General features: G+C 33.6%; 1 protein-coding gene across 1 annotated transcript; it reads left to right on the top strand.

Annotated features, from left to right (window-relative positions):
- The first annotated feature begins 8,345 nt into the window (after positions 1-8,345).
- On the top strand, positions 8,346-11,850 carry LOC132841794 (fucolectin-like). The gene is made up of 6 exons (XM_060864326.1): positions 8,346-8,382; positions 8,894-8,938; positions 9,512-9,791; positions 11,051-11,181; positions 11,287-11,378; positions 11,779-11,850. The coding sequence occupies exons 1-6, from the start codon at positions 8,346-8,348 to the stop codon at positions 11,848-11,850; spliced, it is 657 nt and encodes a 218-aa protein (XP_060720309.1).
- Positions 11,851-12,522: the final 672 nt, after the last annotated feature.

Here is a 12,522-nt window from a genome sequence, read left to right as displayed (position 1 = left end):
GCTGTCCAGAATAGGTAAATGGTGGTGAAATCCACATTGGCAACAATAACCCCAGGTGAACATTTATATAAAAATATCTGTATTGAATATGGTATTCAAGGTTACACTTTTGTTGTTATAGTTTTTTTTAATAATCAGTTGATAATATTGATCACATAATGCAATATTTAATACCTTAAATATTAGCAAGCAATCCTTGCTCAGAACATTCCAACATTTGACACTGTTAGTATGAAAATCTTATTTAGCATACAAGATATTCAGTAATCTGCAATTGAGGCCCAATGAAGAAATTGTTAAAATTATGCAGACTTAGGTCAATGTCCAGAATGTATCTAAAACACTTCAGATAGTCTCTTCTTATCACGTGATTGTAAAAATCCAAATGATCTACTACTGGCTTGGGTAGTTTCACTTGTTTTTACTCTGTCTCTTCTTCTTCTTTCGGCTTTTCCCTTCAGGGGTCGCCACAGTGAATCATCTCTCTCCACCTATCCCTATCTTCTGCTTCCTCAACACTTGCACTGTCTCTTCTTCAGTGACACTGTCTCTAAACCATACAGCATGGCTGGTCTCACCACTGTCCTGTACTCCTTCCCCTTGATTCTCGCTGATATTTTCCTATCACACAGAACTTTTACTCTGTCATTGCTCAGATAAATCCAGCATTTTAGTTTTCACAAATACCAGGACTGATTTGGTCTAAAATGAAACCCTCTTTTTTCAATATTGTTATTTATTTATTTATTTATTTATTTATATTTTATATATATATATATATATATATATATATATATATATATATATATATATATATATATATATATATATATTACAATTTGTTTTTTTTTTGTTTTGGTTTTTTTAAGGTTTTATGATTTATTTAGCATCACATTGGCCAGTTTGCCCGATGCTGCTGCTATTATTGGAAGCCTTATTCATAGCCCAACAACTTCTTGTCACAAACCTGCCTGAATACTTAGACCTAAAATGAACCATTTGCAACAGGTTGGTTGCACCCCCATGACCTTGGCTGCCTGTTTGTATGTACCCCACAGCTCTAAGATATCTTGATGGCGTCTGCTATCAGAGGAGTGTAATGCAGAGGACATAGTTAATTTAGTGGTGCTGGGGTAGTTAATCATCCAACTACCATAGGGGATGACAGAATGGTTGGAGTGGTACTCTCTAGTATTGCTAAATGAGGTGGTCTATCTACCTAGAGCCAGAGATTAATTTAAAAACAGTGCTGCAGTCCACCCTGTTGCCTTGTGGAGACAGCTTCTCACTATCCCAAATCAAGTTTGGAAAGCTCTTGCTTCTACCCTGTCAAACAAATTTTATAGTTCACCACATGGAGTGCACTGCCCCATCATTTGTTCAAGTGTGCCATTTGGGAAAATAAAAATTGAAGTTGTGTCAGACAGCCAACAGAGAGCACCAAATCCAACAAAAAATGCATTGGAGGTGGCCCCGAATAGGCTCATATGTGAGAAAAATGACAAAATAGCTTAGCTTTCGCATACAAAAATTTTAATTCCGAATGAAATATTGAATTAGTTGAAGCACAAGAATTATAAAGATTTGGAAAGCTCTTTTTAACAAGTTTTTGTGTTGACTTTGCACATCACAGGGGTCCATGACTAGCTCTGCTTGTTTGCAACTTGAGGCAGAGCACAAAGCATTATCAAATGCTGCATTTTTGAAGGAAAGGCAAAAAAGATTATCTGGAAGAGGCACATTTAAAAGCCTGGAAAGTGCAGTTGGCAACGTTGAATCATATCTTCAAACTGCGACCTAAAGGTTTATCAAGAATGTGAATACTGTAAAGATCAAACCACCTAGATAACTTATACTATTTTGAACTCATTACAAGGTGAGAACCATGCAACCTTGCAGTTGTGAGCTTATCTACCTGAGAAATGCTTCCAGAATGAGAAGTGACTACTTGAACAACACTACAGAGATGAGCTCGGATTGCCACAGCTTACATGAATACTTGAATGGCCAAAGATCAGAGCAGAAGACAGGAATGCTATACATAAATACACTAAATTTTGCAAATCACGTAGAATTCATGGAAGAAATAAACAATCTGATTATCATGAAAATTCTCATCTCAAAATTTAAGAAGTTAGGACTTTGAGATACATGAAGGGACAGAAAGAACCCAGTCTTCTAGTAGGCTTCATCAATTGGCATATGAACATTACAAATGATCCACTGGAGAATTCTTGGATGTCAGAAGGAGGAAAAATGAATCGAATATTAAGTCTAAGTATCTCTTCAGTTTTCTAGAACACAGTGTTGAAGGTCTTCATGAAAAGAGACTCCTGAATTCCTGAATTTTCCTGGTCAAAAAGTCTTCATCATGGCTACCTGATTAAGCACTGCAGAAAGAGAATGCAATGCCAAGAGTGTTCTGTGAAAACCTAAGTGCTCTCCATGTAGTGAAGGAAATTCCAGCCAAACCTGCAAAGACTGAATAACCAGTGAGGTCACAAGCACGTTTGCATCAACCAAACATGCAAACAATGGAGTTACTTGGACAGATAATGGAGAACGTGTCATTCATTGTACTAGTGTGAAAGGAAAAACTCAGCAGAAGAATGTGAGTATGTTGTATTACCTTGATGAAGAATGTTTCCCACATAATAAAGCTGAGGTCAGCCTATACAGCTGGTGAATCTAGTTGCATACATTGCTCAGGTGTGATTTTTGGCCCATTCTTTCACACAGTCTACAAATATTGAAGGTTCCATGGGCCTCTTCTATGAACACTGATGTTTAGTTATTTCCATAGATTTTATATTGAATTCCTCAGGTGATTGGCTGGGCCAATCTTTGGCTGTGTGTTTGGGATTATTGTTTTGCTAAACTGTCCACCATAATTTCATCTTCATCACCCTGGTAGATGGCAGCAGATTTTTATCAAGAATGTCTTGGGACATTTTTAAATTCATCCTTCCTTCAATTGCATGAAAATTGCCAGTGCTGTACAGTATGCTGAAAAACAACCCCACACCATGATGTTCCCACCTCCAAACTTCACTGTTGGTATGGTGATTTTGGGGTGATGTGCAGTGCCATTTGACCTCCAAACATGGTGTGTATCACGGCATCTGAATTTTGATCTAGTCTATAATTTCTCAGTATTTCACAGGCTTGTCTAAAAGTTGTGCAGCAAACTTTAAACAAGCTTCAACATGATTTTTTTTTTCTTCAGCAATGGAGTCTTGTGTGGTGAGTGTGCATACAGGCCATGGTGGCTAAGTGCATTCCATATTGTTTCTTTGAAGCAACTGTAACTGCTAATTCCAGGTCATTCTGAAGCTATCCACAGCTGGTCCTTGGTGCTTGGACAACACTTCTGATAATCCTTTTTACTACTGTCAGAAATCTTGCAAGGAGAAACTGTTTGTGGCCGATTTATGGTGAAATGATTTTCCACTTCCATGTATGAAACACGAAAGTTCATTTGCCATTTAAATAAACTACATAATAATTTACCAAATCAAAACTCATCAAATTTACCAAAACTCTAAAAAATTATGTGTTGGATTTACTTCAAATATGTATGCACCATTTTTGCATCACACTTTTTAAGTAAACCCAACTTGGAAAAATTAAACAAAGTTTAACAAGAAAACTGTTATATGTACTTAAATTTTTGGGTACACTCAACATTGTTTACTTAAAAATATATGTAGCATGGTAGAATCTGCTATGTAATTGCAAGTTAAGTTAACTTAAAATTTAAGCTCATTTATGTTAAAAAAAAAAGAGAATTAATTGAGTTGAACCAATGTAAAATTTTAAGTTATTTTAGATCATCAGCTATTGGTCTGCATACTGCACTGCTGCTTGAATGGGTTAAACGCAGAGCACAAATTCCTAGTATGGGTCACCAAGTCACTTCACTAAAATAAATTACACATGCAAATCACACAAAATAAAGCATTTCACTTTATTTTTTGAAACAGGCTGCAATACAATGGTGAAGCCTAAAACCACACATCATGAATGTTCAACAAATGTGTCAAATTAACAAATGAAAGTTCACTTCCAACAGGACACTTCCTTGATGCTGCCCCCTTTGCAACACTTTCTTGCTCTGAGCTAGAAGGAGGGAAAAAGTTTTATATTTACAGTAGTATGGATAGGCAAGACATTGCAGTGTCTTACTAGCATAGACCTTTTCAGTAAAAGATTGTATATACTAAAATGACCTAAAATGACGCATCACCTTTTATTGGCAAAATACTCATATGCTGGTAATTTATCAATACTGTTATTTAAAGATATTAATAGATTACGTTTTTGCATAATGTGCTATGCTGAGACCAGCGGATGTCGCTAGCATGTCACGCCCTTCTGCTCCGCAATTACGCATGCGTAGAAGTTTCTCATTATTATAAGAAAATATGTTACGAGAAACAAAGTAATTACAAGAAACCTTTTCGTTATTATGAGAAAATAGTACTGGTGGTATGATCCACCCGTGAGCGCTAATTATATAAATGGAAAATCAGAATAATGTCATTTTTAATTTCATTTTGTTCAAAAATCAAGATTCAGATGCAACAAACCAAACTTGCAGAATCGAAAATTAACCTGATTGGCAATTATCTGTTTGTGAATTATTCTAAAAAATGAAAAAAAATTAAGTTTCGAGCCAACTTTTCATTTGGTTCATTTTGATGGTGGGAATTGAACAAAGAACTGCAAAGCGTTACACGGAGCAGGGCGGGAACAGATTCGTCAGAATTCGCCCTTATCTTAATGCAAACTGCCAACGCGCTGCATGGTCACATAGCTCTGAAATAAACAAATTAACCACTAGAACATTCATTCGATGGAGGCACACTGCTTTTAGGCAGACAATCACGTGCACACTCGTTCCTCCTTTCATACAATAACTTACTTGTACAAACTGGACTTTCATAAGTATTCAAGTAACACGTTTCTAATTGTTGAAGCTAAATTCGTAGCAATTCAGAAATTCAATTTAAAAAAGTTTCTTTCTTGACCACAAACGCATTAACACAAATAAACGAATGTACGTTAAAACGACAAATCTTACCTCTTTTCAGTGTCTTCGTCTCTTTGTGTTTCAGAAAATATCTTCATCTAACACTACAAACAAGTGTTTATTAATGTCAAAACCTCAAAATCGAATATTTTGCTTAGTTTATAGAAAGTTAAGCTTACCTCTTTCCACCGTCTTCACATGTGCTTCACAAAATGGCTCCAGTTTTTTTTTCCAGATTTGCATATCACATGGCTCACAGTCAAACTTAAAATATTATGTTATAATTACTTAGTTTTGATGCAATTTTAATACTAGTTGACGTGACATGTTTTTTCATTATATTTATGCATACACTTAGGTTCACCTTGTAACTTATATATCTTTGTTACAGACACTATATATGCCAACAAATCGTTTTTTAGAGTGTATATTGAGCAAGGCAAGAACCTTCTCTAAACTGTGCCTATATTGGGATTAATACATTGTATATTTGTTAAATTATGCACTTTAATTGACTATTTTCCTTTAAATCCTTGAGTGCAGATTTAAATTGTGTGAAGTTGTCTTTTTTAATTTGAGCAGAAAATGGAGAATTCAGAGGCCCATGCTTCTTTACTTAGGAATTTCAATAAAAATTAATTGTTAGCATTAAAAGGCACATAATGAAATTTTCTCATTGCAGTGGATACTGACCCATCAGCAAGGTAATAATATCATAGAATACATATGAATACACAAATACAAGAGTGTGTTTATACATAATATATATGTGTGTGTATATACAGTACAGTAATGTGTTCTCTTCTCCCCTCAAGTCAATGTGGCCTTAGGAGGAATTGCAGCACAATCTTCTTCATTCTCTAGCTATTACTATGTTTCCTTTGCTATTGATGGAAACCGAGCATCTCACCTGAGCGCCTCCTTTGCGTACACACAAATGCTGACAATGGCCCATGGTGAAGGGTGGATTTGTTGGTGCTGTATGACATTAGCAATGTAATTATCACTAACTGAGATGATTGCTGTCCAGAATAGGCAAATGGTGGTGAAATCCACATTGGCAACAATAACCTCAGGTGAAAAAAATCCCAAGAACATTTATATAGAAAATCCGTATTGAGTATGGTATTCAAGGTTACACTTTTTATTATTATTATTGTTGTTGTTGTTGTTGTTATAGTTTTTTTAATAATCAGTTGATAATATTGATCACGGATTATTGTCTCGACAATGCTTGCTGGAATATTCAGAAGTTTAGAAATCCTTCCGTAACCAGTGCCATTTGTCTTGAGCTAAAACTTGAACTTGACATGTTGTGACTAGTATTTTGTTTGTTTCTTTGTTTCCTTTTATTCAGTTTTATTAAGTGGAAGTGGTATGAACTGAAAAGTGCTTGTGTGAAAGAAATATTTATTTGTATTTAATTATTTTATTTGTATAGCACATTGTCTCAAAGCAGATTTACAGAACATAAGAAATATAGTACAAAATGTTCAAGATTAATATTGACAAAGGTTGATGGTTGATAATAGTCTTATTTTTTAAAGGGTTTGTATTTAATCCATAACGATAAGGATATCACTGCCTGATGTGACAGTGGCAAGTAAAATCTCCTTTAGATGAAGAAGAGGAAGAAACCATGAGAGGATACAGACTCAAGAGGAACCCATCTGTATTTGGATGACACTGAAGGGTGTGATTATAAATTGTTGTAAACCTCTGAGCGTGTAATTGTGAATAATGTCTTTTGTACAGTCATAGACAGTTTGAAAGTTGTGCATTGATTAAGAGGATGTTGTTCTCAAAGACCACATGTAGTTGGCATCTTTGGCACCTCTTTAAATGTCTGAAATCCTCATGGAGCAGAAATAAACTTGAGCTGGTACATCTCTTGGTGCCCAGTGATCCTCGCAGGGTTGGCCTCTTCTCGCTGAAGGTCCGAAATCGTCATGAAGCAGAACACAATTGGAACAGTATAAGTAACAGGAAGTACAAATGACACCAATGTTTACACACAGAGGTTTCTGTAGTCATATTTTAAATACATTTTTCATTATTCAGGCTTTTCTGCTCACCACAATTGAAAGGATTATTGTTACTGTAACCTTTCTGTCAACTTTCTGTCAACTCTTTGCCCTCTATTCAGCACTGTGTTTGTTTTTTTCTTTGAAAACTCTGATAACAACAATGAATTCAACACTGAGATTGCTGAGATCAGTTTTTTTTTTTTTACCATTCTAATGCTTGTTGTGAATTCTGACTGAATTATCTGTAACTGCATGATTTTATGTATTGCACTGCTGCCACATGAATGAGCTGAGCTTAAGAACATCCTGCAGAAGCACTTCTGGCACTCAAGGAGCTCTGACTCACCTAATGCAGAATTCATGCAAAATAGTGTTTTCCTAAACAAAAGACTTGTAGAAGGCCAAAACCCCTGAATTTGGATTTAAGACTTAAATGTTAGACAATATTAATTTATTTAGCCCCCAAGGTTGAACGTTTGTTAAATATAAAAAATTACCACAATATATTTATTTCTCAAGAATTTTCTCTAATAATAAAACACAATTCTCTTATAATAAAACACAATTTCTTTTCACAAATCCTCACATTTTGACATTTCAGATGGCAATGTTATTGATGTTTTGTCCTGTTACTGATGCTGTGTTCTATTGCTGGAAATAAAAAGCTCTTAACCCTGAAAGTTTTAATCTCTTAAAGAATAAATCAGATGACCAAAGGAATGGTTTGTGATTAATCACATCATTTATATTGACATTTGCTTTTGCTTTAGTGTAACACATTTATACAATAGCTTTTGTGAATCAGACAAGGATAAAACTTATACTTGTATAATGCATTTCTGTATATACAGTATTAAACCTAAATGGAAACATTTTGCATCATGTGTTTTTAAACTTTGTTATAGACTGTCGTCTGAGAAACTTATTTCCATTTGTAAAACAACGTGCATTTGCCTTTTAAATAAATTCCACACACACTCAAGAAAACATCAGTGGACAGCTTAGAGTTTAATACATCCAAGAGGTGACTCTCTGACCTTAGTCAAGCAAAGTAAGAAATCTTTCTAATCTGTGACTTTATTTGTCTTGTTACATTATATATTTGCTATCATACTTACTTAATCTACTTCCACATAAACAGTAAAAGTCTGATTGAACTAATTTAAACATGAAACAATGAGTACAATATTGCTTCCTCAATTTATCTTTTTTTTATCTTTATTTTTCTTTCCTTTTTTGAGTTTGGTTGTAATACTGAAGTTCTTCTTTTTCCATTTAAATAGATAATGGAGACTTCACAGAGGCCCCTGATTCTTACTTTAGGTAAGTAGTGACTATTTCATTTCATTAATAGTTTTAAATATTGTGTTAATGTTCATTACAATAAACGATCAAATATAATATAATATAATATATATATGAATATATATATATATATATATATATATATATATATATATATATATATATATATATATATGAAGTGGAATGAAAATTATAAATGGTGTCCAATTTTTTTTTTTACAAATAAATATCTGAAAAGTGTGGTGTGCATTTGTATTCAGCCCCACTGAGTCAATATTTTGTAGATCCACCTTTTGCTGCAATTACAGCTGCAGGTCTTTTGGGGTATGTCTCTACCAGCTTTGCACAAGACTTGCATCACATAAAATCCTAATAAAATACATTTTTGTCTGTGGTTGTAACGTGTTCAAATTTGAAAAGGTTCAGTGGGTATGAATACTTTTGCAAGGCACTGTAGGTTATTCTTATGTCTTCTCCTAAACAGACACATAATCAAATGTATAATACTAAATTATGTATTTTTGCACAGGAATATGCATTTTCTCATTGCAGTGGACACTGACCCATCAGCAAGGTAAAAATATTTTATGTACATATTTAGTGGGGTCCCAATATCTGAGACCACATTGAGAATCCTGAAATCTTGAAGAATATTTTTAATATTTAAAAAAATTCACAAAGAAATTATGTGTCCAATATTTTGATTATTTAATATTCACAATTAATTGTTTGGTCATTATATTGTGATATTTTTCATGTTAACTGCACTGTACAAATGGTGAGATTTTCCTTATACCTAGATTGTTTTAAGTAAAATGTTTGTAAGGAACATTCTAATGGATTTGATCTAAATGGATTGTCAGATTTTTTCATAGTCATGTGTACTGCATGCCAGCTTTAGTATACAATTTCACTGAAGCAAAATAGGAAATAAATAATACTAACAGATGCTGAAATTCACGTACGTAATTGAAAGGGTCTCCATTTGTATAAGATGTATATCATTAATTTTTTTAAATGAAAATGGTTCGATAAAAGCAAAACAAAACAAAAAAATGTAGCATTTTCTCTTTTGGACCCCACTGTGTATTTGCTTGTGTGTATAAATATATGTTTGTGTATGTTTTCGTTTCCTTATGCCCTCCAGACAATCTTGCCCTAAGAGGCATAGCAACCCAATCTTCTACAAACGGCCCTTACTCTGCTCCCCGTGCTATTGATGGCAACAGAGCATCTAACATCTATTCCGCCTCATGCACACACACATATACTGAGACCGACCCATGGTGGAGGGTGGATTTGTTGGCGGAGTATGAAATTGCAAAGGTAATTATCACTAACAGAGGCGACTGCTGTCCAGAACGGATAGATGGTGCTGAGATTCACATTGGCAACTCCTTAATCAACAACGGCAACAATAACCCCAGGTGAAAAATTATATAAAAATATCAAATTCAAGAGAGTTTACTTAAAGAGCGTTATTAATGCTTGCCTATATATGTGTGTGTGTAAGTTATTAACAGTTATTTGTATGCATTTATTACCACATAATAGAATGTGGAATATGAAGCACTTTAAGACATTTTTAAAGTTTTTACGAAATATATTACAAAATATTTTAAATGTCATCAGTGTATTAAATAAAGTCACTCATATATTTAGCACTGCAGATTTGAAAGCAGTTGTAGGCAGTTGTAATTATGGCCCGTGTTGAGAATTTACCTCAAGACCACATTCATTTCTTACTTTACCTGCAGTGCCCAGCAGTTGATTCCACTAAATGGCCCACTCCAAACACTACTTACTGTACTCTTGCTAAAGCTGAGTATACACAGATATTCATTCTACACATTTGCTGTTTAGCCCTACTTTAACATTGGATGGACTAAAAAAAAAGCTTTTAATATGGACTGGACAGCTAAATATTTTTAGTATATAACAAATATTTAATTTTTTCTTCATCTGCTATTGGCCCAGCCCATCTTCCAAACTTTAAATCCCAGTTTGCCCACCCCTGTTTTAAAGCTTTGTATAAAGATTTGTCTGTGAAGATTCTTAGACAATCATCCAGTTGTGGTTAGCTAAAAGTTGAGTCATGTCAACTGCTCTTTTCACCCTTTCCATTATTACTCTAACAAGTCTGACTTGGTCCTCTCGGATACAAATTTGTGGATTTTTGCCCTTTTTCCTCAAAATGAAGAAACTGCTTGGATGAGAAGTGAAACGTTTCGACTTAAAATGAAAGAAATCCAGTTGACATCACTCAATATATGACTCAAAGTTTAACTTGGCAACATTTAAATCCAGAACTCTTATAGGATATATTCATATAACTGTGTTCATAAGTTTGTACTTTTGTTAGGCAATGACATTTTAACTTAAATTTAAATTGTATTTATTTATTTTTTTTGTCTACAGTTGCTATGATATAAGGCATAACAAGAACTGATTTGTTTCACAGACCTTCCACAAAATTAAACCTAAAAAATGTTGTCATTCTTTAATAAAATAAAAACAAAATTCTTCTGCACACTTTGGTTATAAAATAATTAACTTTCAGGTGGTGACAGCTTGATAAAGTAATATTATATAATATTTATAATATATATTATACAGTAACTTTGTTTTAACTTTTTTTTTTAATATTAACGTAAAACCCCCTATTATTTTCTCTCTACCCCTGTAGATGTACTGTTATATCTAGCATACCTGCTGGTGCCTCTGTAAACTACACCTGCCATATGTTTGGTCGTTATGTGAACATCTTCATTCCTGGTCCTAACCACATTGTCAGCCTCTGTGAAGTGGAAGTCTATAGTATGTAATATTACATTTTTATATTCAATTCCAAATTTTATAAAATTTTAAAGTCCTTATCCATTTCACAACAGTTGCCAAATGTTAGCATTGATGATTTTATAGTCCCTGTTACCGTGAGGGTATTTCTGAAATTAAAGTTCAACAGCAGTGAGGATCTCAGCAACCCTACCATATGGGATGAAGTTAATCAAAAGGTTTGTGTTTATGAGAATATACATTCAGTTGTCAGTTTATTACAAATATCTTTTAGCTACACATATTGCCCATTAATAATTGTAGTCCTTCAGCTTGTAGTCCCTCTACAATACAGCTTGTTGCCTCTCCTATAATAAAGGAAACTGGATATTTCTTAACCCAGCAGTGACCAAACCCATTATTACTGTTGCTCATAAAATACATTCAACATTCACCACAATCACTACTGTACTGAGAATGTTTCACCACCCAAATAATATATTTTATCAAGGCTACTCTAGTGTTGGTTTCTTTCTACAGAATAAATGTAGTCAGAAAAACATTAGATGAGCTGGTCAGTAATTAAATACAAAGAAATTGAAATATTGCATAACATATAACAGTACATTTTTTCCATAGATCAAATCTGTCCAGCCCTCAATATCTCATGTTCGATTGACAATGGGACCAGAAATGGACACTGAAAATTAGAAAAGGGTAAGAAAGCTTAGAAGAGTATTACTACTACTACTACTATTGCTATTGCTACTAGTACTAAACTTTAGCCCTCCCCCTTTGTATGATTAAACTTTGCACCTGATCTCAGAATCTTGCTCTGTACGTGCCTTTAAAGTTAATTAAGTACTGCCTTATTACAAATGATGAGTGGCACCATAGTGTACAATGCTAAGATTATTTTGAAAAATGCCTTATATTAGGCTTAGAATAGTTTTGAGCATTTAACGTTAAAGTTGGTTTAGTAACATTTTTTAGCACAACCAGGCATGCTGTTATTAAAATAATCAGTGATTGGGGACTAATCTTAAGTGGTGTTACTGTTATCACACAGTTATTTTGATAATTTTCCAATTATAGCATTTCCTCTTATAGCACAACAATTTAAGAATAATAACAATTTTCAATTTTGTACTGAATTACACTTTAAACTGTTTACATTTAATGATGTAGAATATTCACAAGACATTTAGTTTACCTGAAAGCATTACCATATACAGTAACTAATTAATTAATTAATTTTTTTCATAAATAACAACAGAAATATTTTATTATTATTAGACATAGTTCATGGGACATGTTAGCCACACAATTCCCTGTGAATGATTTACTATTATAAAAAGGATAAGTTAGAATAAATTTTTTAAG

Source organism: Tachysurus vachellii, chromosome 2 (genome assembly GCF_030014155.1).
Source record: "Tachysurus vachellii isolate PV-2020 chromosome 2, HZAU_Pvac_v1, whole genome shotgun sequence".
NCBI classification, from domain to species: domain Eukaryota; kingdom Metazoa; phylum Chordata; class Actinopteri; order Siluriformes; family Bagridae; genus Tachysurus; species Tachysurus vachellii.
This window is presented reverse-complemented; position numbering and strand designations above follow the sequence as displayed.